The 26,172-nt window shown below is 44.7% G+C and overlaps 1 protein-coding gene and 1 non-coding gene across 5 annotated transcripts in view; both read right to left on the reverse strand.

Moving 5' to 3' along the window:
* Nucleotides 1-5,091: 5,091 nt before the first annotated feature.
* Trnaa-agc (transfer RNA alanine (anticodon AGC)) lies at nucleotides 5,092-5,164 on the reverse strand. The gene has a single exon. It is a non-coding gene; the product is annotated as a tRNA-Ala (tRNA).
* Nucleotides 5,165-6,893: 1,729 nt separating this feature from the next.
* The window catches only part of LOC135388357 (protein held out wings-like), a 31,225-nt gene continuing 11,946 nt past the window's right edge, over nucleotides 6,894-26,172 (reverse strand). For 2 of the 4 annotated variants that reach the window (XM_064617860.1, XM_064617863.1), the window contains exons 4-7: nucleotides 23,508-23,651; nucleotides 21,925-22,042; nucleotides 13,137-13,412; nucleotides 11,168-11,699 (exon numbers count right to left, since the gene is read on the reverse strand). In XM_064617860.1, coding sequence (XP_064473930.1) covers nucleotides 11,629-11,699; nucleotides 13,137-13,412; nucleotides 21,925-22,042; nucleotides 23,508-23,651 — 609 coding nt within the window. In that variant the 3' untranslated portion in view covers nucleotides 11,168-11,628. Of the gene's footprint in view, nucleotides 10,218-11,167; nucleotides 11,700-13,136; nucleotides 13,413-21,924; nucleotides 22,043-23,507; nucleotides 23,652-26,172 lie in introns of those variants that run through there. The other 2 variants (XM_064617861.1, XM_064617862.1) reach the window with 2 other exon arrangements.

Raw genomic sequence — 26,172 nt, forward strand, 5'->3', positions numbered from 1 at the left:
GACGAGGCCTGTCGTACAGGTGACAGTGCAGCAGCAGATGCTCAGTGGTCTCGTCCTGCCCGCAATGAGGGCACGCCGGCGATGGATGGGTACCCGCGCGGTGAAGGTAAAAGTTTAGAGGCAAGGCGTGGCATCGAAGGCGCGCCATCAGGACTTCAACACGGCGCGAAGGACAGCGGTCAGTGTACCACGCAAAGGAAAGGTGATCGTAACGGGGGTCAGGCAAGCGGCGTCCAGACAGCTCCAGCAGCCTCCTATATCTGGCCCGAGTTACTGCGGGCAATGGAGGTAACACGTCGATGAATGGCCCAGCGAGGGATGCCTTGGCCAGGTTATCAGCCAACTCGTTGATAGAGAGGCCACGGTGTCCTGGAATCCACGTCAAGACGACTTCTGTGATATGACGCGGAGTAAGGGACAGGAAGGTCTTCCAGGCGTCGGCAGAGGGGTCCGACAGAGCTGCGATGACAGACAGTGAGTCTGATAGGAGCAGAACCTTGCAGAATTGAGGAGGGACCATGCGGAGAGCCAGTATCATGGCGAGGAGCTCGCTCTCAAATACTGGAGTGAAGTCCGGGAGGCGAATCGGGAAGTGCGCATCCAGCTGCGGGAAGACAATTCCACATCCGCCAGCCCGGCGGACACGGAAGCATCAGTGGCAACAACCAGGTGAGACTGGAACCGGCTGACGTGGTCCGTGAGGAGCGCCTCGAGCCTGGCCGGAGGAGCTAGGACACGTCCAGGGAGGAAGGCTTCGGCGATCAGCAGAGACAGGTCCCTCAGCGGGTAGGTGGGTGGGGCCAGATCAGACAACGATATCTTCAGGGGTGCCAAAAGGCAGTCGACGAATACAAGTTGGGGTGTGTTGGAGCTGCGCCACCGCCGAGAGACCCACCGAGTCACGTTCCTGACGCGATTTCTTGAACGCGATCGACATCAATAATACCTTTCCTTTGCAAACTTCACTTCTGAGTCAGTTGCAGGATTGGATTCCCGCACACCCAAGAAACCGCTCACCCTTCCTCCTCTCCCTGACAAACAGGGGAATCGTGTCCTTTCAAGTGTCGCGCTTTTGGTGGTTCTGGGTGCTCGGATGAAAACAGTATTTGGGGGATATGGGTCACTGCCACCCACGTGCCCAGATCAACCGAAAGCCCAGAACGTCCGAACATTTTTTCGGATGAAATGAGCTTTTGGTTGATTTGGGACGTCGGTGGAAATGGGCATTTGGAGGATATGGAACCTAACCGTAATTGTGCGAATTGTGGAATTCCAAGCGTCGTTCTTTGACGCTCTAAAGCACGTATACCCTATTGCAGAGTTTCCCAAACTTTTGGCGGTGACGGACCCCCGGAAGCGATGAGAACCAATTCACGGACCCCCCCCCCCCCCCCACACACACACACACACACACACACAAATATACCGGAATACGCGCTGTGTACACTGCATTGCAGACCGCGTTTAATATGCGCGACAGGGTATAACACGGAACGAAATAACATTTGTGCAAGCATAAAGGTGGTCAAGTGACTGTCTAGACAGAAGCGAAGTTGACTTCCAACGCCGCGTTCAGTGCGAGGTATCATCTGTAGTGCCACCATCGCTGCAAGAGGTCCGCAGGCTGCCAAATATAAAATGCGCTAAACACAGGAACACTCTTCAGTCAGTTCGAACTCGAAGCAAAACGATATGACGCACTGTATTTCCCATGCTAGCTAGTGCATAACCAGCAACCTCGTCAGCTGCTGCGTGCTTTTGATACAGCTTCAGAAAGGATTCCGGACTGGTTTCTTCTTCTTGTTTGTATGTGTATGACGCGGACAAACGTGCATTGCAGGACTTTTCTATCAGAAATTAGAAGCTAGCCGTTGAAGCATGCTTGTAGCAATTTTGGAAATTCTGGGTGTTTGGAAATCGGGCAGCATGTACGAGCGCGTGTTTGTTGGGACGAAAATCCTGACTGAAATGTGAAAGACGGTCGCGGACCCCCAGGGGTCCGCGGACCACACTTTGGGAAACACTGCCCTATTGTACATAGCGACCGAGAAGGCGCAAAGTTCCGCTCGCATTTCATTCTCCTTATGATGCTTGTGCGGTTGGAAACAACGGCATACGTATTCTTCCTCTCTCTCTCTCTCTCTGGTTTTCCTTCTGAACCAGCGATTGTCCTCGTGCCAGAGGGTGAAGACATTGCTTCGGGGCAAATAAGAGTAAAACCTGCTTTGCCTGTATGTTTGTGCGTGTGCTGCCGAATGTGTAACTCTCCTTGCTAGAGGGTCATTGTCAGTTAATAAGATTCTGAAAATCTTCGATAAATATTTCGGCTTTTGATACGTCTTGTGCATTGGTTGTATAGGGTTTATTCACTGACGTCACCTCGTCGCCATACTGTAGGTCCCTCGAAGTTATGTTCCCGCATTAGTTCGCTGCTATATGCTTTTTGGGTGACTATTAACGTCGAAAACATCGAAATTGCTTGGATATGCTACAAATCACACTTTGCAATAACTTTGAAACACCAAATATACGGTGGGTGCGATATCGGTAGCGGCTTGGATGGGACCTACAATATGGCGGCCGATGCAGCAAATCTGCGCGCAAGCGCCAGTGGCGGTCTCCTGCGGTTGACGTCATGTGAATAAACCCTATATTTCATGCACGATAACCGTGGTTAGTGCCGATCCCCACCTTCCAGTGAGGTCTTTTTTTAGCTCTCTCTCTCTTGTTGTTGTCACTTTGTTGGCGGGAATTCCCGTGTAAGGTTGGTAACAGGTCAATGGTAGACGGCCACCGACCCTTTTCACGTTCGAAGCATTCCTACCTGGATTTGTGGACGCGACCTCTGTACGTATAAGATATCGCATTCTGGCACAGAAAACAACGTTGGTACGGTTCAGGCCCGCCCACACACACACACAAAAAAAAAGGGGGGGAGGAAAGTAAAATAAAGGCGTAGCAAAGAGCATTGACCATTGATATGCCCTGCTCGTTTGCGAATATGATTCGCATTGTGCTCCTGCAATATATTGTTTAGTTTTCAACAATGTCATCTTATCTCAGCAATGAAAACAAAGGAAAACTAAATTTTGTGGCAGAGTTTTAGTATATAATAGCACATACGTCACATACTGAATCGTTTGCTATAGTATACGTACAGCGCGGTTCTGTTGAGTACCCAAAATGTTTTTATGGACATTGAATGATTCTGACAAAACTACTTGATTAATTAATTAAGTATTATTTACCGGTTTAAGGGCTGAGTTGTCAATGAGACAGTCTTTCTTTCCGCTGCTTATGGGGCATGCACGAGCAACACCGAGCACCCTTTTCCATTGCTGGTCGTTATTGTTTAGCTTTATTTATTACAAGTACCATTCTCTTCGTATTTTTATTTGCTAGCATTCAGATTATTTGCTAAACGTTCGTTCTGGTATTACTTCAAGACGTGCACGCGCAACAGGGAACGGTTGCATCCCGGCGTCCGTGCATAACGTATAAGATCATAACGTAATATCATATATAATAACGGCGCCCCTAGCGCCACCTCGTTAAAGCCTGGTGGCTGGGTAGACCCCGGCGCCATCTCGTGCCCAAAAACGACGAAACGGCGCGGGGTACATCCCCTGTATTAAAACATCCGTGCGTTACATCGTGTGGTCCCAGTCACTTTTGCACATATTTCATTGCATTGTCTCTGCGATGACTGCTCCGCAATACTCCGAAATCGGCGCCGTTCATTTTGCAGACTTTTTAATCCTCCGAAAAACTCAGAATTTCCGCAGAACAGATGCAACTAAATTCATCTCATGGTCATGCATTGTGTTTACCAGGAAGTCACATTCTTAAGGCTTGTCATTTTTTGTGTAGATGAAGATTTATATTAGCCTTGTATGAAATAATGGACACATATTAACATGTATGCAGCTTGTGCACATTAAAACCAGCCATGTAGAGTCAAATGCCTGTTTTTTGAATATTCTAGCCTATTCACGGTTGCTCTTTGCTTCTTGCAGGGGGGGGGGGGGGGGATATGTTTAATAGTGAAAAGGAAAACGGAAATGTCAGCCAGGCTATTGCCAGCTTGCTATTCCGAGAGAGAAAAGAAAAAGGAACTGTGAAACAAAAGAAATAAAAGAAAGGAAAAGATGACAGAAAAACTGGCACGCAGTGCAGTGCAGCACAGGCACGAAGGAAAGTTCGAAGAACGTCCAGTCAGAGGGCAGACGCAAGGCCAGAGTCTTCTTGCAGGTCTACTCATTCCAGAAACAAGGATTGTACCATTGTAAGGCGAATGGAAATAAACTGACGTCGACTGCGACAGGTGTTCCTTCTTGGCCAGTGCCTGTAGGACGACTCCAAAAACCGTCACAACAAAGCCGATGTTCATCTAGCTCTCCACATAGCAGCCTGCTGCTTCACAGCAACATCAACGCTACCTTTGGGTTGTACACATTACACAGTATGCTGTGGTATGATAACATACTGATTGTCTCACAATATATGTATATATATATGATAAGGGCTCTAAGGGCACACTGCATGGCTTACACCCTCTGGAATGTATATCCATACCTGGCTGCAACATTGCATGTCAATGCGCTTTACAATACACATTTTGACTTTTGGCCGTAATGAGACTACCTTCGGCTGTATAAACCTCTACCCGAGAAACGTCATCATGACGTTGGTAGACAGACCGAAACCGAAACAGATCGGAAGGGGAGAGGCGGTTTCCACGAATGTGCACTTGTTCGCTGGCTCCGATTGAAAGAAAAGTAGGACCGAAGGTCGCGTCCTTATCAGAGACCATCGTAATCCCCTCAGGACCGTGGTTTTCGGGCGCGACCTTGTTCGCCCCATAGCTTCGAGCATCTACCGAGATCTAGCAGAGATCTAGCGAGACTCTACCAAACCGGTGGCGCTGTCGAACACTATGACGTCATTTGTTTACAAACAGGGAGAGGTCTATTGAGACTTTGGCCGTAATGAGACACTTGGGGATCAAAGGATTATCGGCCGTATTGAGATACAATCCCTCTGACGGCCACAAATCGCACAATATCGAAGTCGGAAGTCACTGAAAAGGTTAGCCAGCTGTAGGACTCGAACCCACATCTTCTGGATTGCTGGTCCAGGGCTCTACCAATTGAGCTAAGCTAACACACCTCCCCAGCGACTTCCAAGGGTGCGTCATCTGAAGGGACAAACCAACCACCAAACGGGATCGACGCAAGCGGCAACTGTTGAACATGTTCAACAGTTGCAAGCAATCCTTACAAGAGGGGATGTACCCCGCGCCGTTTCGTCGTTTCTGGGCACAAGATGGCGCCGGGGTCTACCCAGGCACGAGGCTTTAACGAGGTGGCGCTAGGGGCGCCGAGTGCTGTAACTAGTGCCGTTGTTCAAGAAACGCGCGATACAGCGCGCAGGGGCATGTAGTCCCCACAGCATGCGTGACCTTGTTTTTGTTCGTCCCGACTTCGCTCGGGATGCGCGGCTAATCTCCTAAGAAGAGAGGATTTCTTGAGGAGAACGCAGCTTTGGGGAACAAACGCATCTATTCATGTGTCTGTCGGCTGCTTCCTTGGTTTGCACTCTGTTCGACTTGTGTATCGCTTTGCTGCTTCACCAAAATCTCCCGACTGGAAGAATAGAAAATGGTTCACGCTGGCGAAATAATTTATTTTGTGTTGGCATCAGTGGGACTGTACTTATGCTGTGCAATGTTCGTTTGCAATACCCTCACCAATTAAACAAAAATTACTTACTTGTGAATTTCGCATGTGATGGTACCAACTGTCTACCCCAGCGCAGTTCAACTCTATCAAATTGGTGGCACTGTTGAACACTATGACGTCATTCGTTTACAAACAGGGAGAGGTCTATTGTAAACTTTCTGTGGCGTGTGAAAGCCATGTGTTTCCACGTTGGCAGTGCCAAGGCGGCTTCGTGTAGTTTCGAAATACGGTGGATGCAGCAGGGACGCCAGCAATGCAACAATGACAGTCAGCGCTTCCTTTCCCGTAGAAATGTTTGCAGTATTGCCCTTCCCTCCACATCTTTTAGTGCTTCTGCAGCTCAACGATCGAAAGGTACATGGAAGGCATGTCTGCTTCGCTTCTTTGGCGTGACAACGATCCAAGGAACAATACTGCGTTTCCCGCTACCCACTAGATGTCGGGTAAGTCAGTTCCTATTACATTCGGTCGTATAGCATAGCATAGCACCACGCCTGTGGCAGCATATTTCGGCATGTAGAATTCTTTCTGGTTTTCACGTTTCCGATTTGTATTCTCATTAAGCCTTGTTTCAAAAAAGCATCTGCTGGGCAAACTTCTCCGAGTGCTTGGGGCAAGCATGTTTAGGAACACCAGCTGCAGAAGTGCCTCTGCCTCTTTTAGCCGAATGCAACAAGCAGCGAAGGGATACGGACATGTTCTCTGTCACGCTCCATCTGTGACGCAACGCTCTCTGTGCAGTCAAATATACTGAATGTTCTACTGTCATTTATGGTTTGTAAATCCCTATCCCAAAAAATACAGTACTCTGTGCGACAGAAACAGCCAATGCTTCCCTGGTAGAGCAGAGTTCTTCGTTAACAGCAGTAGAGCATCGTATATCGGTGACTGTACTGTACGGTGTCCTTTAGTTTTTACAGGTGGATTACATGGCCAGGCGCACATAATGTCTGAAAGCATACGCAAGTGCTCCATGACTAATTAGCTAAAAGCCAATAACGAATTCATTAACTAGTTGTATCCTGGGAAGTAAGTTATAGCAGGAAGAGCCTTGAGATAGATAATCTGTCAAATTTTGCTATATACAAATGAGCTGAAACCAGAAGCATGCGAGTTGTAACTCATGTAGATCAAAAATAAGCCAAATACACCTTATCCAATTGCAATCAGAATCATTTTATTGCTGTGACCATCCTGAATTAAGTACAACAATGAATATGCAATGGGCAGCGAGAGAGAGGGAGAAAAAAAAAAAGATTTACACATAATTACGTGCTACCATGAAAAATAACTGGCTGCCAATAATGAAACTCCCGCTATTCACCGATACCTGCGAAAGTCTCTCATATAAACAGGAAAACAAAACTATTTGGCTTCCTTTCTGAAATCTGTACATCAGCCTATTAAGTACAAAGTCTGAGCATCTTCAACCACATAAAGACGCATTGTGGCTCCGGCACTCCCATGCATCACCAGCACCAACACTGAAGTTGGCATACACTACGTAAATTGCACATTGTTACAAGGAGATATAAGGCACCTGAGTGTTCTCTATACACAAACGCGTTCGTAGCAAGCTACACTCCACTGAGACCCACAACGCTGGCTAAAGACGCCCACGCAAACAAAAATCGCTCCTCGTATTTCATGCAGTCACACAACTTGGTGTCCCAAAAAAGAAAGGATTCTTTTGGCACTTTAAGAAGTCCTAGAGAGGCAAAAAAAAGTGGGTGCCCGGATTGGCACGACAAAAACACCGTTGGCTCGCCCAACGGTCACTGGACATGTGCAAAAAATGCTGAGATTCTTCAAAGATCAAGCCAACACCACAACGCAACTTGCAGTAAAAAAAAGAAAAGGAAAAGCCGAAATCTCTCTGAATCTCGTGAAAGTACGTAACTTGTACAATATCAAAGTGATGAGGAAAACAGCCTCCGGGAAAAAAAAAAGGAGGAGGAGCAATGATAACCTATTCGTAAAGTTTCAACAGAGTGAGTTTGTGATCTTGTACTGCTTCAACTTCCATTTGCAAGTCAATTTAGCTTTGTTACTACACACCACAAAATTGTGTCAACAATTGCAGTGAAAACATTTCCTGCCGAACCCAGCTACAGTTTGCTAAGGTGCGTTAGTTTTGTCTTTTACCTTTGTAATGATTGATCAGGGCAAAAACGCTGTAAATATAACCCATAGGGAGGCACTTCGGAGGAAATACCAACAAGTTCTCTGCAAAGTGTCAAAAGCTTAGGTATCCTAAGGCACAGACTCTGAAGCCTAGTTGCAGCACACTGCATTTCAGTGCTCGGCAGACCAATCGTTTTTTTTTTCTTTTCTTTTTTTGCCCTGCACTTCCCTATCACTTTGAAACACTTTTGCTTTCTTCGAGGAGACAATGTCTGGAAAGTCTAACAACCCGGTTCAGACCAAATTTAACCGAACATAATTCTGATGCCCGTAATTTATGAACATAAAATTAGGCTAAAAACAAACCTACTAAATGCTCAATGGTCTCACTTAGACCACCTTCAACTATTACTGCTGTTAGCCCTGGAGTAAAACTAACAACAAGAACACAACACCCACCTTCTCTCCTTGGGGCTTGCAAGGCAAGTTCACCACAGCTGCCAAAAATCACAGGAAGGACGGGCAAGACAATGACCATGGCAAAATGTGGGCAATGAAAAGTCCTACGTCCACGAAAGCTGCCGCAAGTTGCAAAAGCATCCCTCACCAATCCATCGGCCAGACACAGGTCAATGACATCTCATGAAGGCAGATGCGTGAAACGTTATGTACACGTAAATAACTTAAGTAGTGCGGTTGTATGTATACAAAAGGATGCTGAGTCTTTGATGAAAACGAAGGAAAAGAATGCGCTACAGGTTCAACGAAATTACAGCTGCAACAAAATGAGAAACCAACATCTTCCTCCAACAGAAGGTAACGTAAAAGATGATGTCGTGCACACTCAAAACAGAGCCTCTACTACTACTTGTGAAGTGCATGCTCTTGTCCTATACTAAAAGAAAGTGTCCTACATAGGAGAAACATCTAGCTGCCATTTGTGCAAACAAAACAAAAAAAAAACTGCCTCAGGCAAGAACTGGCCAGTTACTTTGAACAATTAGCTGCACTGAAAAAACAGTGGGGGAAAGCTCGCGGAAAGGGGGAGGGGAGGGGGTTAGCACCATTCTTCCTAAATGACTACAAATTCCAGAGTCCACCCCACGTTTGAAATACTCTCCACTTCAAAGATTTCCCCCATCTAAGCATTCACTGCTTGTTTTGTTGTCTGCACAATAACAATGCCAACCACTAACCTAGGTCGGAAGGGGGAGATGCTGACAGTCTTACTTGAGTGAGGGGTGCCACAAGTGAAGAGGTAGTCTTTCACATGGTTCACTGACCATCGCAAGATAACTTCTCACTTCGTCCAATTAGTGATGCAAGTTACTATTACGAGTCACCATCTTGTATGCGACTACACGCACAAGAATGAGGACTCCATGTAATATCACTGCTATGCCTGCTTACGTTTTGCACAGTTCTGGATGAAGTCATGCCTTATTATGTGCATGTGCCAAGTGCAGACTTGGTCCGAGTCCCTTCGCAGCAAATCTTTGCCAAGGTGACACATGTTGACACAGATTTTGAAAAAAGCTTTTGCAGTGAGATGTGGATCGCTGTACAGTAAGCCCGTTTCAAAAAGAACTGAAGAAAGAAAACTCCATGCAAGTTGTACAATCTGCAAGATAACCACAAGCTCGAATGCCAATCACCAAAAGGCAAAGTTAATTTTGACACCAATTTCCTACCCAAGAGCTGTACAAGGAGTATGCGCATTCGACTTGTGCACAAGGCAAGGGTAGCAGATTTTCCTTGTCATTGCACAATTATTCAATGACTCATGTACAAACATTATCAAGGCATGCAAACGCAAAATTATGCATGATTATCGTCTGCAAACAAACAGAAAAAGAACGGGTAAAGTCTACGTTCAAAACAAATTTTCCCGCAATTTTCGAACCTCTCAATAGTATCACGGATCTGGTGGTCAATGCTCAAACCCGTGAAAGGTCCTTTCATAGTCCCATGGGACAGACTGTAGGAGACAAAAAAAAAAAAGAAAAGAAAAAAGAAAGAAAACGAAAAAGAGAAAAAGAAAAACTTGTGGTTCACTGTTCAAACAACCAGCATCCGGTACTGCAAGAGCTAAAGTAAGACTGTCAAACCAGACGAGCACATCACACGCAAGACACTCAGTAACAACAGTCTGCAGAACACACATTCCACAAAGGCAGCTGCTTCTGAGGCAGGGGCTGTCGTCTGTCGATGCTGAGCACCCCGCAAAATGTTGATGATGAAGAGTATATAAAAGGATGTGTTTTACCAGCGCAGCAGCCGGCGTTAGTGACGACAGCCGGTCAGTAGGTTTTGGGTTAGTCTTCAGCGGACGGAGTTGCACAGGTGGTGGATCTTGGGGTTAACAGAACCGAAGACGTAAAAATAGAGTCGGTCAGGGAGGGTTGGGAGAAAAAAAGAAAGAAGAAAAAGGCTGTTAGTACCAATCCTCTAGCACAGTGAACTGTTTTTTAAAAATCAGTGATGTGACTAAAAGTGAGAAAAAAAATAATCAAGGCGGAGAAATGTAAACACGCACACACACAGATACATGTAGCATGTGATTGTGAGTTGGGGCATTTGAGAGAGGAAAGAATTTTAAAAATGCTTTTCATTTACTTATTTTCTTAAATTAGAAATGTCACACGCATGTTTCTACAAAAATAAGGTTTAATGCAACCTGCTTTTTTCAAAGATAAAAGAGTGCTAAGTGGAATAAAAGCTGGATATTTAATGTGAATTTCAGAACAGTATGACGAGGAAATTTTCTAAACTAGATCGTGTCATCTGTAGCGTACACACGAACGTATTTATTAGCAATATTACTACCGCCACCCTGAAGTTCCAGTGAAGCTTTACAGGTAACCTCCAGATTTGTCAATAACCATATGTACATATGGTAACTTGATAAACATTGTGCATCTGCACCAAGCTAAGAAGTTGTGGAAACTTTTGCCAGATTTTCCAGAATAGACATCTTGAAAATGAAGAAGGAAGCGTCTGTTGCCAATCAATTCAAATTTTCCGCAACCTCGAATTTGTTCCCAATCTCAGATGTGCGCAGCTAACATGGAGAAAGAATAAAACATGCAGATACATCAGAAGCATGAAAGAGACATTAGTACTTGTCATGACAAACAATCCTGTGGCCCAATCGCGTGAGTAAGTTACATGGGAACCGAGTTAGTAGCTTCCGAAAGCTGCCAAGTGTGCATGGATTACAAGCAGCTTGTGTTCCAGACCCAAGAAAAAGGACGTCGTAGACGTATAAATTATATAATAAATAAAAAGTCAGCTATGCAAAGTATGTCTTCCAAATTCAGAGCCTATTTATTTTTCATATGTATGTATATATAGAATATGTATAGTATAAATAATATCTTAATATACATGGCTCATACAGTGCAATTCTTGAGCAACATCAGAACAAGAACAGTTGAGCATGTAGAAGAAAAAAATAGTGTTGCCAAAACTACTACCACACGGCAGCGAGGGTGCATGACGCGCGAATAAGGAAGTCACCTTATCAAGATGGTCTTCAAAAGACTTGACAGGGAGAAGCGTGCCCCAGTGGCACAAAAGCAAGGCATTTTTCTTCCGTTCTTTACCCTTCCGCACGCTTATCATGGGAAGGAGGGCCGCCCTCCCCCCCAATTTAGAAGCAAATGTGCTGAAACTCTTATTTTTGTGCAACGTCACACCAGCTTTTCTGGCACTGTGGCACGTGCAGGTAGCAAGACAGGCTATTGTGAACACCAACCTTCAACTATAGAGACCCAATCCGCTGGTAAGGATGCTCGCGCATTGTCAAATGGCGCCTCTGTTTTGCTGCAGCACCTATACACAACATACAAGCGCCGTGATGAGGCCTTGCAAACAGAACAACAAAAGGCACATGACTGGTGGAGAAGGGACGACTGCCGATTGTGGTGCACTTTGTAGCAAAAGGGAAAAATATTCAAAACAGGAATACAGAGAGGGGGGAGGGAAGACTGGTTTCTAGCCAAGTATTACAAACAAAGAAAAAAACAATCATGGGGTGTTCCTTCCACTGCACTCTTTTGCAGATCCACTTGAAAAATGTACATGCAGTATGTTAATACACATTGCACAAAAGGGCAGAGTGCACCACTCTCACCAGCCGAGAAAGCAGAACAGAGAAAGGAGCAATGCGTCGCCAACAAGTGAACTGGGGAAACAAAAACTGGGGAAGAAATGCATCAAAAGTTCCTCTGAGGTAGCATCATCAAAATGTCAGGATGCACGCAGACTTCTAGTGGCTCGGCAACCAGACTTGTTCAAATACGAACAAAAAAAGAATAAAGTTTAACGTGAACAATAAATTACCATGCAGACATCACTGCCTGCTCAAACGAGCACACACATACACACACACACACACGTATAGATATATACTTATTCATAAAAATCTGGACTCCTATACACATATGTACAATCTCGGGAGCACTTGGTGCAATCTTCAAAAAAATCCGAACCCCAATCTTTGCCACGGAAAAACGCAAAATGAAGTTTGGGGGGTGGGGGGAAGAACAAAAGAAAGGAAACGTCAAAAATGGCGCAAATAAATACACATGCATGAGAAAAGACCAACAGGCTCATGATTGACCCAAAAAATATTGGTCCCCAAACCTTAAATTTTTGCCTACAGATTGCACGAAAGGCAAGGCTTCAAAAGCCTGGAGGGGACTTTCTTAAACTTATTGTACACTATACATGTATATGTATGTATATATATATATATATATTTGTAAAAATGTTCAGTGCAAAAGTGGCAAAAAGAAAAAATAAAGAGCAATGCCCCTTTTGTCATCGACAACCGGTATTGGAATGTATACCCCCAGCAAGAACAGATCATACAACATTTCACGGAATGGGGTTTTGCCTAAGGGCCACTGACAAGCCTTCTTTGGCACTGCTTTTCACAAGCCAGGTATAGTCTGCAGAAAGACCTTCATTATTCTCAAGAGTTCGGTGCAACAAGTTTTTCGGCTCACAAGTGTCACACGGGATGCGCCACAATGGCAGTCTGTGTCTCACGGACTTGTCTAACAGTTACTTCAAGAATTACACCCAATTGCAGCTGTTCAAAACAAAATTGAGTTTTAACTGCCCCGAAGGCTTCGCCAGTGCCCGTCACATGAAAGACTTTAGACACCCTTTCCAACATTCCATATGGTACATGGGCACTTCTGCTGTAGAAGGAGGGGGGGAAAGGAGGAAAGTCGACGTTGTCTCATCGTCCGAACAACCCACCAGCAGCCGTGTGGTCAGGGGCGTACTCCGCGAGCAGGGGCGAGGCCAGCGCTGCGTACTGGTGGTAATCAGGGTAGGCAGCGTACAAGAGCCCCGCGTCCGCTGGAATCAGTGGGGGTGGGGGCCCCGATCCATTGAGGAGGGCGCTCGGGGGTCCGATGGGCAGTCCGCCCCTGGCAGAGAGAATCAGTGGTGCACCCAAAGGGGTTGACAGGGTGCGCTGGGATGACGTCAGTGCCACCGGTGGAGCTGTCGTGATCAGCCGCTGGGCCTCCGCTGTTGGCGACAATGGAAAGAGTTTTGCGAGGGATTCTGTTATGCACGGGCAGGGTGTCTACCAAATTGCAGCCTTCAAATTCCCTGACTTTTCCACGTTTTCACTGATTTCGAGTGAATTCACTGACTAAATCAAAAGGTAATATGGTGCCTGCTCCTACGCTTTCATACAGATCGCTCATAAAACAGACCATTTATTAAGTCTTACTGAGGGGCTGCCCTACTTTTCTGCCGCAAAGCTTGTCGTATTGGCGAACTGCTAATCGCGGCATCGGCGCTCAACCACCGATCGGCACTCGCGGTTCGCCGCACATCACGGTGCTTGTCTGCAATTTTGCATGACTAACCTCTTTCTGGCCAAATTCCCTGACAATCCTGACTTTTCTAGTCACATCAAGATTCCCCAACAATTCAGTTTTCCAGGTTGGTAGACACCCTCACTCTGCAATGGCAAATGTGCACGTGGCTCATGCGTGGTTTCAAACTCTAAAAATGCGGCCAACTGTTTCGGGTCTCTGGGGACAGAATTTATTACATTCTACAGTAGGTATCGAAATGCTGGTGGTAGGATCGCACATGGCTGCCAATGAAATCAAAGCTGGTACCCTAACCCCACACAAACTCATCGTGAATATGTAACAAATCACACAAATCTAAAACAGACATTTAGCAACTTCAAACATGGCCGCTTTCTAAGTAACCTGGCAATACTACTGGCTGAAGCATTTCCTGCCCACAGCATTGACGTTCGTATGCGGTCACAACGTAACATTCAGTCTGCCTTAGCTAACAGTCCTGTACAGGCAACTCTACCCACCAACGTTTACTAGAAATGCCCAAAATACAGAAGAAGCTATGTATAACGATGCTGGTGGTTCGTAGAGCTGTGCGAATAGCAAAATTTCCATTGTGGATAGTTTACGAATATTTCATTTTCACTGTTGACTGAGTCTAAGTAATTTCTTCAGATGGCAAATAGAATTCCAATATTCAGAAAAGGCCTAATTCAAATAATTTTGCGCCTTCCTCGATGTTCCGTGCCGAGTCTTCTGTTCTGGGGAGTTCGTAAAGCACAATGACATTGATTTTACGTAATATTAGGCTCTGAAAAAGCTGTGTGACTAGAAAGGCTATTGTCCTAATGGGTTTTGAAGTGCTGATGTAGCGATTTGTGACAAATAGAGCAAATGAAACTTCGGAGCTGGTTTTCTTAGCTTTTCATTTGCATCCGATTGTCATCACGGCGAGCTTCATATCTGTACGATTGAAGATAGAGGCTTCCTGTCTGTTGCATTGAGTTCCACACACATTAAGGGGTGCAATAAAGCTATTAGTTATGTATCTCATCCAGGAAATTTTGTAAAGCCCTTTTTGCCAAGCAGTATATCTCTAGAAAAACAGGACAAGGGGTATTTAAACTTTAGCTAGCAATAAATGAGATGGGGAGAAAAAATAAAAGCTTCATTGCACGGGGCAGGCCCTTAGTAATGTTTTGAAATAAAAATATGAAATTTCAACACAATCAATCAAGAGGCTCATTAGACAGTATGCTTATGCCCATAACTCAATAACTAAAAGATATTCAGAAAGTGATTGTTGCATTGAGATACTGGTGCTGAAATACATAAGCACAATAAATTTGGTTAAGTTTGAACAATAAATTTTCTCCACAACGACGAGTAAGCAGGCGTTCACTCTCTAAGTGGCTTTTGGGTGACCGACGACATCTGCGTCCTGAACTCGGCAAAGCACTCGCCCACCCGTGCCATTGCTGGTGAATTGCGCATCACCACGTTAATATTTTATCAGATACCGACACAATACCTCGCACCACCCGCTCACCTTCTCGCTGACTGCGATATCTTGGAGTTTGGAGTTTGGAGTTTTCTGGCGCAAGGATACTGCGATATCTTGTACGGTTTTGAAATTACAAGTGTTCTCAATTACAGTCGAGTCAGTTTATAAAGATACTGACGAGAATGCAAAATCTGATCATTATATCAGAGTTATTATATACAAGCTTTCACAAAATCACTGGTTGGGGTCGCATCAACAAAGTAGAATGGTACAAAGAGAACGCCACTGAACACGCACGTCTGTTGAGAGTACAAAGGTGTTTTACAGTAGAATCTCGATGACACGAATCTCTCAGGGCGACGGAAAATATTCGTATAATCCAAAATCCCTATCAAAAGAAACCAAACAAGCATAAAAATTTAAGCAGGAAAATAGTGGTTGAGTCTTCATTTCTGGCCAACGTTACCCAAATTTGCAAGAAGATTCAAACTCCACAAGCACATGCTTTCCATTTGCAAGACAGTGTCGTAAAGCAAGCTGCACCTACAGCATGCAGGCATTAGGTGGAACAGACCTGCAGAATGGGGATGCCTGCCAAAGTGGCAGAAGTCGTCCTGATACGTTCCCTCTATATGGATATGTTCCCTGCATGTGTTCTGGTCGCTCTTATCCTAAACCACGTCACACAACTTTATGGCTTGTTGCAAGGACAATGAGGTGAAAAGGTCGAAACTATAAGATGAGGTTCAGGGCAGTGTAATCCTTTTATCTTATCTTATCCAGGACCAGAGGGAGAGGCTGTTCCTATTATCCCTAAAGGCAAGATAAAACACTCCTATCATCTGAACTGCAATACATGGGAAGAACAGCCATTCTGGCCGGGACCGGCAACGAATTCGTATTGTCCCAAATTGTATTGAGATTCTATTGTATCTAGCTCTAAACTGAAAGTTTTGGGACAACATAGATGCCGATACTACGTAAGGCTCCCCACCATGACTTCATCTGTTACAGTGGACTCCTCTTAAACGGAACTCAAAGGGAATGGAAATATTGTTCCATTTATCGGAAGTTTCATTTAAGCAAAGCACACAAATTTCATGAAATGCAACTTTATTTCAAGATAATCAACTTCCACTACTGTAGGTAGCAAGGAAAAAAATAATTACCAGCTGTTCTCTTCGCATTTTTCGATTTGTTTACAAAATACACCTGCATACCTTTGACAAAATTTCATGCGCATCTTAATCGTCTACAATGAGGTTTATCTTTCTGTTCTGCCGGGCAAACTGCACATTCTCTTCCCGCGTCCAGGTTTCCGATATTACCTGTCAGTATCATGTGGCATCATCCACATCCTCTTCAATGCACGGCCTGGTATGAAGACAGCGTTGACTTTGGCATATCAAATTTCACGGTTTCTATTTTTGATTTGCTCTCACGATCACGTACCCAAATTATCCGCAACATTGACGTAAGCGAAACCCGTTGATATGGATGTTTCTTGACAGACTTGATGAAAAGACATGTGGACGCGAGCTAAGCCTAACATTGTATGAGTGACTGATGGATTGGACTGCACTGGCTATGACTTCCGCCTGGGTTGTCAGACGTGAAAGGGAATCTTCCAGATTCGGCGGCATCTCGGTACCCCCACTTTGTTCCATTTACCCGAAGTACAAAAAAAGGTTGTTTCAATTATCCGAAGATTTTTATCATTGCATATGTAGGAAACCAACCAAAGGTGATCCTATTGTTCCGTTTATCCGTAATACCAGTTTAACTGAGTTTCGTTTAGTGGGAGTCCACTGTACTTGTCATCCAGTGGCGTAGTCATCATCATTCTCAATATCAAAACTGCACTGTCCATTAGAACGTGCCTAGTCCACGGATAATTCCTCGATGCGCTATTGAGTGGCGACACGCAACTGTCTGCCAACTCACATTTTGGAAAGCATGGTATACTTAGGGCCTGACTTTTTAGGGTGAAACCCGTATCCGCCCGATATTTACCCCCCGAACGAAATCTGTAAAATTCGGGTTTAACCCGAATCTACCCGAAAACATCCGGGTTGTGTGGCACACTCATAAGCGTGCATGAAAATAAAGTTTGATAACGTTGCTAAACATTAGTTCCATGTTAAGACAAATTTTTATTAAACAAAAAAAAAATCACCCGAATACACCCGAATTCCTGACGACAGAATATGCCGTAACGGGATTTAACCCGAATACACCCGAATTTTCAAATGAAAAATATCACCCGATATTTACCCCCCGAATTTGGCCAAAAATAAAACCCGAAAAAGTCAGGCCCTAGGTATACTTCGCAACGAGGTTTTGCACCAGGACAAAAGCTGTCAAGCCCTTTGCCTTTCCTCATCAAAACATACCCCCGGAACCATGGATGCCATCGTAGCATGCAGCAAACCAGAAGAAAACTATTTGGAGAGGGAGCAACCTCCTCGCCTCTACTTCTTGGGAACACTTTCAAAGTCTCACAGCTTGTGCCACATGCATCTAATCCCAATCAGTTATGTGCAGGACAACGTGCCACATTCTTTCATTGGTGCTCATGGAGACTAAGGCACCCTCCTCGATTTCTGCTCAATGGACAAAAAATAAATAGATTGCTTCTCAACTATATTGGTCGTATTGGCGAACTGCTACTCACGGCAACATTGATGCGGCATGGCCGTTTAATCACTGATGTGCACTCGTGATTCGCTGCACATCACGGCACTTGTTTGCGATTTTCCCCAGACTTCAGCTGCTTTTTGGCAAATTCCCCGACAATCCCCAGACCTTTCCAGTCACATCAAAATTCCCTGACAATTCCCGGTTTTCCAGGATGGTAGACACCCTGACTAAAACGCACCGAGATGTGTCAAATATGTCGCCATAGCATTTGGTACTATGCACTTCACAAGCATCAGTCACACAAACTACAGCAACACGATACAGGTGGTGAACTGTCTTATCTTCGTCTGATATGTCAAGTCCTTAGGAGCTTCACTAATAGTGAATTTTACTGGTAACAGTGCAGAAAAGTTTACACTGGACGGAATATGCATGCCACGATGACCTTATCACATGCAACGCTCGCCATTTTCAGTGGTCGTAAATGAATAAATTAAAAATCATCATTGTACGATGTACAAAATTATGCGACTCATCGTTGCACATTAATTTTACTGCGCATGAACACGCGTGACTCTTTAGACATTAGCAGCCATGTTTGTTCCTACCAGACAGCTTCAAATATCAATTAGGGTATTTTTTTCCATAAAAAAGTTTAACCGCGTGCAACAAACACTCCCTAACCATCCTGCACATTAGGGAAGGCACACAACTACATACACTCACTACACACATAGTCACTCACCAGCCACAAATTCAAAGCTAAAAGGAAGCAAACAAGCAAGCAAAGGTTAGAAAGAAAAAAAAAAGTGCCACATTACATTTGAGCAATACAAGAACAAATCATGCATGCAATAGCAAATTAACTCTGTCATGCCGATGTCACTCCATAGTCCCAATTAGTGGCATCAAATTGGCATCATTTGTCGGATATGCTGCGCATGCACACAAGCGACACCCCAGAATGTGCCAGCGAGATACGTAAGTTTTTCTGCAATCGTGTAAGCATCCAGCACTCAACGTAGCCTTTTTGCAGCACAGCGAATCTTGGGGAATACCAACACCACCTAGAATACAGAAGGCCTGCTTATTGCCTCCTCTCCCTCCTTCGCTGCGCGGTCATATATAGCCAGAATTAGTCTGCTACTGCGGTGCGCCATTCTTGCGAATTCAAGAACTCACAAATGATTGCGGCTAACTTGGAATCTGCAGACCTGAAGACGTGACAAAAAGTGCAACACACTTTCCACAACACAAGTTTTGAGAAAGATATGGGACCCATTCCCAAGTTCTCCCATTTAGTACACAGGGACGTTCAGTGACTACTCGCAGACGACAGTGGTTCGTCTTCATGGCCACAACCACTGAATGCACGTTTGTGATTGGCTACCACCATTGAAAACACGATCCTAATTGGCCGACTCTTAGCTGTTACGTCATGTCGACGAGTAAGCAGGCTTTCGCTATCTAGGTGGTGTTGGGAATACCCAGCAACAAGCACCAAGGTGTTCCACAGCAGACCAGAGGAAAAGACTCGGACTGTCGCTTGCTAAGTACGCCATTCTCGATATTCCGGCTCAGTGCCAAACGTAACGCATGGCGGAACTTTTACCCCCATTGGCAGCTTTCTACTTTTCCTTCCACTAGAATATTCTGTGGAGATGCCACTTGTGTGCATGTGTTGGGCCCTGTGTTTTAGAGTTAAACCCAGTAAAACCCGTTTTTTTTACCCCAAATTTGCATTTTTCTCTGTTCGGGTAAAACCCAGGAAAGAGGACTCTTAGCGTGCAGGTTCTGCAATCGAAACACAACTCTGATCGAAGGTCGCCATAATGGCTATCGTCGTGCCATCTCGTGCTCTCCGCATGAAACAGCTACACCTCTGCAACGTGAAGAAGAATCCAAACCAATCCAATCCCAATGTGCCATCGAAATTTGTGCATAGTTCCAGTTTATGGTGAACAATGGGAAGGAAAAGAAAACTGCTCGATTCTTGGGCCATGAAGCACGAGGATCTTGAAGTGAAGAATAAGCAGCAGCAGAAAGGTCAGGAGGAGGTGGACACTTTATTCTGCAAATATTGCTGCACTGGAATAGTAAAGGATCCAGCAAAGAATTCTTTCGATCGCGTATGAGAGCACCTCACGTCAGTGACACATGTTAATTTAAAGGAAGAGTGATAGAAGGCTGAACAAGAGAAGAAACACCTGTTTTTTATGTGTGCTACTGCCAGCACTTAGCACTTGAACAACGGGTGGAGATTGCTATCCACGCCAAGTTTGCTAATCAGCTACTTAGGCAGTGTGAGCTGTGTGTTGCAAATTGTGTGGATATGAAAGGTGCTAAGCATCCAAGTGCAGTAGTATCCTACAGATGGAGGGAGCTTTTTTTTCATGTTTGGAGACAACAGTTGAGTTTTGGGACTGCCTCACTGTCTTTGAAGAGCATGCCAGCACACCCCGCAAGGCGAAAGATACAGTGGACCTCGTCAACAGGTGCAAGGCACTTGTTTATGCAAATCCTGTACTGCTCATGGAGCCCATGCATCCAGTCATTGAAATCCAGCGTGATCCAGTAGTGAAGACCCTCTACCTCTTCAGTGTGAAGCTAACGGAAACACTTGGAGGCCTCAAGAAAAATGCTGGGACTAGCCAAACCTCAAGGACTCTGCATGCCATCATGCACAAAGAGGTACCTTCTGTAGCTAAGCAATCACGCAGGCCATTCTGTGAGGATCTCCTAGCAAGTGGAGGAGCACAAGTCCCCACTTAACTGAGGTTGGGCCTTTCGTGGATCAAACAGACATCTAGCACAAAAGAGAGATTTCAAAACCAGTTAAAAAGCAGCTTCACAAACCTCACTTTGATGAATACAAGGAACTCTTTGGGCTTGTAATGAATGCCAGTGATGAACTGAATGAGCAGTTCATGTTGTACCTGAATTAGCCTGTCCCCACAAACTTGGGACATTCAAATCCTCACCCACTGGGAGGGTGTTCAGGACAGCTACAGGTAACTTTCAAAGGCTGTTCTTAGCATCCTGTGAGCATCCGCCTACTGGGAGCTGTGACATCGAGAGGAGCTTTTCGAGATTGGGTCACTTCCAGGAGCCCCAACGTTCATCGATGGGTGACAGCTTACTCAACATGCAACTAATAATTTATGGAAACGGACGCAACGGTGTCTAGATTCTCGTTGTATACCACCACCGGCTGCCAATAAATGTACAGGGTTCGCCAAGATAAACTTTGGTGTTTGTAACGAAGATAAAACAAATTAGAACAGTGTCGGAAAGCCAAAGTAGATGTTAGAAGATGCATTATGCCCCAAAATTTTATGTCCACAATGCCGCTTGGTCCGTTTCTCTGCGGATAAATGGTGAAAATTAAAATCGCCGCTGCCTAAACGGCCATACCTGTGTTTCAGCTTCTTTCCGTCAGACGGCGAAACGGTCGAACACGGCGTTGCAGAGCACGATTCTGCATTCGGTTCCACTTGTTCAGATTTCGATGTTGTCTGCAACGCCGCGTTCGACCGTTTCACCATCTGACGGAAAGGAGCTGAAACACAGGTATAGCCGACTAGGAAGCGGCGGTTTTCTAATTTTCCATTTATCCGCAGAGGAATGGACCAAATGGCAGTATCAACAAACTTTTGGGGCATAATACATCCTCTAACACCTACTTTAGCTTTCCGACACTGTTCTTATTTGTTTTATCTCCGTTACAAACCCCGAAGTTTATCTTGGCGAACCCTGTACATTCACTTTCTGCAAAGCCTAACTGTGGCAGGAGTTCCTTTTCTGGTTTTTCGCCCGAAAATCTGCTGCTTTACATGCTATCACCCGCTTTTTCCCCAGGTTCCTGATTCTTAAAATAACCCCCTCCCACCAGATTTTGAAAAAATATAAAAACTGAAGACACAGTGCCCTGATGTGCAGATAGGATAGCTTACAAGTGGCAATAAACTGTAGACAGTACCAATAAAAAACTCGCTCGTGCCTTTACCACAATCACAAAGTTTTGTGGCAGCATCCTAAGAGACTCCTAACTAGACAACGTGCAGCCTGCTCTGACCTAAATTGTAGAAGGGAGACAGCATACCGCTGCATTTGGCACTGCTGTCTCGATAGGTGCCATTGATGATGGCCAGCTCCATCAACTGGCGCTTCTTCAGTTCATCCTCTCCTTCCGTCTGCACAAAGGAAGATTTGTGTCATTACTCCATCACTTTGCAAGAAACACACATCCTTACGCAAGCTTTGGCAGTAAATGTCGTTATATTTTGCTTCAATAATTCAGGTGTGATCGTGTTCCACTGAGCCTGATTCAACCCAATTCTGGTTTAATCAGATCGAATCAGGTGTAAATCTTCAGTGTACTCGGCATAATCAGGGTGCCTATCAAATTTCAGCCTTCAAATTTCGCGAGTTTTCCAGGTTTTCACTGAGTATTTCAAGCGAATTCCCTGATCAAAAAAGGGAACTTGGTGCCTGCTCCTATGATACGGACCCCTGAAGACAGGTAATCTATTAAGTATTACTGCGGCTGCCCTACTTTCCTACCTCGGAGCTTGTTGTACAAGCTTGTCTACGATTTTCCCAGACTTCAGCTGCTTTTTGGCCGTATTACCTGACAATCCTCCCAGACTTTTCCAGTCACGTCAAAATTCCTTGACAATGCTCGTGTTTCCAGGTTGGTAGACACCCTGATCATACACATAGCACACCAATAGACACAGAGTATCACTATTTAGTCCATGCATCTAAGAGACAGCAGGGTCTGTTTTCAGTTTGTACGACCATATTTATGCATTTACAACACAGTTTCAAAAGTTCTGTGTTGGTTGTGGGGACTTTCGGTCACCCGAGTCCAGCGGTTTTCAGAAAACTATAGGCTTAGACACAGTTTTCGACCATTTGAAATTGTGTGTGTGTGTGTGGGGGGGGGGGTAAATATTAAGCGTAATCGAATATAACTTCGGGTCCTAACCATAGGTCACTGTTGACGATTGATCAAAATGCTTGTGTTTTGAAATAGTGATACGAAGGTACACCAAAGCCAGGAAGCATTTTCAGTATATTGATTTTTTTGCGCTGGCTTACATAACAGAGAAACAAAACAAAACCAATAGGACGTTTCGACGCCTATACAGGCGCCCTTCATCAATATGAACACAACAAAATGTTCAGGTAGAGCAGGAAATCCTTTTAAACCCTTGTAACAAACAGGCAGAGGCCCCTTGTGACTGTTACATGCGTTCTTTTTGTTTTGTTTTCGTTGTGGATGTGCCAGGATTCTAGGAATTTTCTTATCCTCCACCTTTGTTCACTCACTAAAGTCATCACGTAAGGCGTGTCGCATAAGACATGACAACTTTAGCGGGGGAACAAGGATGGGGGATGAGAACATTCCTAGAATCCTGGCACATCCACAATGTAAAGAATGCATGCAACAGTCACAAGGTGCCTCTGCCTCGAAAGTGTGTATGTGTAAAATTATGTATCTGGAATCTCTACGGAAGTCAACAGTTAATGTTAATGCAGGATTACATTTTCTATAAACTTGTGAAAGGACATTTCATGAAGAGCCGTTCTGCAATAGTTTTGTGTGCGTGAGAAATACAAGACAGTTTTGAGCATCGAACAGAAAATACTAACCACTGGGACCAGAAGCTTGCGAACTTCGTCGACTGCTTTCTTTAGTTTCATCTCAGCCCGATTGCTGGAGTCTTCAACAGTGATGAGCACATGCAGCTCATCGTTCAGGTGCTCCCAGTTTGGCTTGCCCCTGTTCAAGTCCTCCTACATTTCAAAAAATCAATTCGAAGAAAAACAAGTCAGTTTCTGCCATTCAATCATTGAGGTCACTGGTAATGCACCTGCCAGAGAAAAGACAAACTAACTGCAAGTTACAGTAACAGGCCCATTACAAGGTGATCTAAATCTCACTCATGCATGCTGGCTTATGCAGACTTGAAAAAAAAAACTCACTGTGCACTACGCAATACACAAAAGCAAGCATGCAACAACACAACTCTAGGGCATCTTTGACACAAGTAGGACTAATAAACTAATTGATATTCCTTTTCATCCTATTGGATTTCTCAACTGAATGGTTACCTAAATTGAAAACAACCCACCACCACTTGAAGCATGCAATACTATTGTTCAACAAGGTGTTAGTACTCACTTCGACCCTGAATGCAAGCATGGAAAAAGCATAACATGTGTTATAACACTTGACATTTTGATTCAAGATTGATAGCACTTCTCATGATGTAACGTGATGAACTATAAACATAGAGCCGTGTGCTTTAAGGCAAAACCCATCTCTACCTTCTAATTGGCATCATCGTCACTTTTCGTAGTCCCCACCCCCAAAAAAACGGACATGTTAAGTGCAAATTAATAATGTTAAAACAAATTAAAAAAATCCTGTCACACTGGTGAATTTAGGGTCACATTTGTGAAGTGTACTCATCCCAAGCGAATGTTACTTTCACTATGTGCTTCTTACGCGGCTTAAACAAGTGTCACTACGCGATGGTGGCAATTACAATACATAAAATGAACGGCGGCTAATTTTTTAGCGTGCTTCACAATACTTCCTGAAAATATTTTTCTCTGATTTAGAAACACTTCCTGCAAATCTTCCTATATTAAACGAATGACCTCAAACGTGCCAGACCAAAAATGGCCACCGCCACACTGAAGAGACTGCAAAGATGCAAAGTAGGTGTGCGCGAATATTCGAGTTCTCGAATTCGAATCAAATATCAAACGCTTGAACTATTCGATTCGCGAATCGAATATCCAATATTCGATTTTACGAATATTCGACTATTCCACGAATATGAATGACACAGCCCGAAAGTGGGCTTCACCTGATGCTTCCGTGCAGGAGGCGAAACCTGGTTTACGAAATTTCGCTTGCTGCAGGACCAACACAGGCGGGTAGGTGTTTAGTTTAAGATAAAGTTTTCCAAAGTTAGTTTTGTAGACATCGTCTGTGGAAGGTGTAATGTGAGTGTAATGTAATATTTGGAATGCCCTACATTGAAAACCATATGGCCATGTTCTTTGACCCAAATGCCCTGCCAAGCAATGTTCCCAGTACCACACTTCTCCGGTTCACCATGAAACCTCGGATGCTTACTGCAACCATCTGATCAACTACGGACCTTATTTAGCGCAATCTACATGCATGATGACTGCTAGCAGTCAGTTTTGCCAAACTAATAAGGCAATTGAAAAACAGTACCATTATTTGTGCTGGAATATGTACTACATATGGTAAAATATGCATTGGGGCAACCAAGCTATTCTCAAGTTTGAGACTTTCCGTAAACACCACTTATTAGTACACAGTGGTACTTACTGTAAGTTTCTGTTGACATAAGCCGTAACCTGCATCTAACGATGCTCACAAAATTGCTTGGTCCCTGGACACATCCAGCACACCAACGCTCTGCCCTCAAGGCTCTCCTCACCTTTCTGGACACCACAGGACTTTGATCCTTATTGTGAAGGGCTCATTATTTCATTACCCGCATCACCACTAGCAATGGGGTAGAGTATCGGCCCTGGCGATGAATTTCCCCAGTCACCATCCCGTAATAAAGTTGTTTTTTTGCGTCTAATGCTAATGCAGTATGAGCTACCTTTGTGCCAAGGGACGGAATTCTGTCGTACGAAACAAGACCTGTGTACGACCTTAACCAATTTAAAAATATCGCGCATATTTTTGGAGACTCGTAATGCTCAGCTCAGCTCAAATGACGTCATATTCAGGTGACTGTTTAGAATATTCTTAACGTTGATGACAAATTCAGGGTGTGCACCAAACTGCAGCCTTCAAATTCCCTTGCCCTTCCAGGTTTTCACTGACTGCAGTAGACTCGCGTTAATTCAAACCCGGATAATTCATATTTTAGGTTAATTCAAACAAATTGGAAATATTTGGTTGGCCCACCTTGTTTTCGGTGCAATGGAAAATCCATTAATTTAAACAGCGCCTTTGGTTAAGTCAAAGTTTTCATTCTCGTGGAAAGCGGCTTCGGCATTCCCAGAGCCATAGAGCAGTCTTTGTTGGTTACACCACCTTTTGACGCTTCCGTAAATTACGCGGCATGTGTACGAGCGGTTGCGCAGGACACCATACATCACTCCTAGAGCCCTGCACGGGCTCGGGCCCCGCCCCGCGGGCCGGGCCGGGCTTGTTATTGGCTGTGTGCTCCGGGCCGGACCGAGCTGACAAAATACACCAGCACCGCGGGCCTGGCCGGGCCTACAAATATGCTTCCGAGAGTCAGGCCCGGCCGGG

Source organism: Ornithodoros turicata, chromosome 3, assembly GCF_037126465.1.
Source record: "Ornithodoros turicata isolate Travis chromosome 3, ASM3712646v1, whole genome shotgun sequence".
Classification (NCBI taxonomy): Eukaryota; Metazoa; Arthropoda; class Arachnida; order Ixodida; family Argasidae; genus Ornithodoros; species Ornithodoros turicata.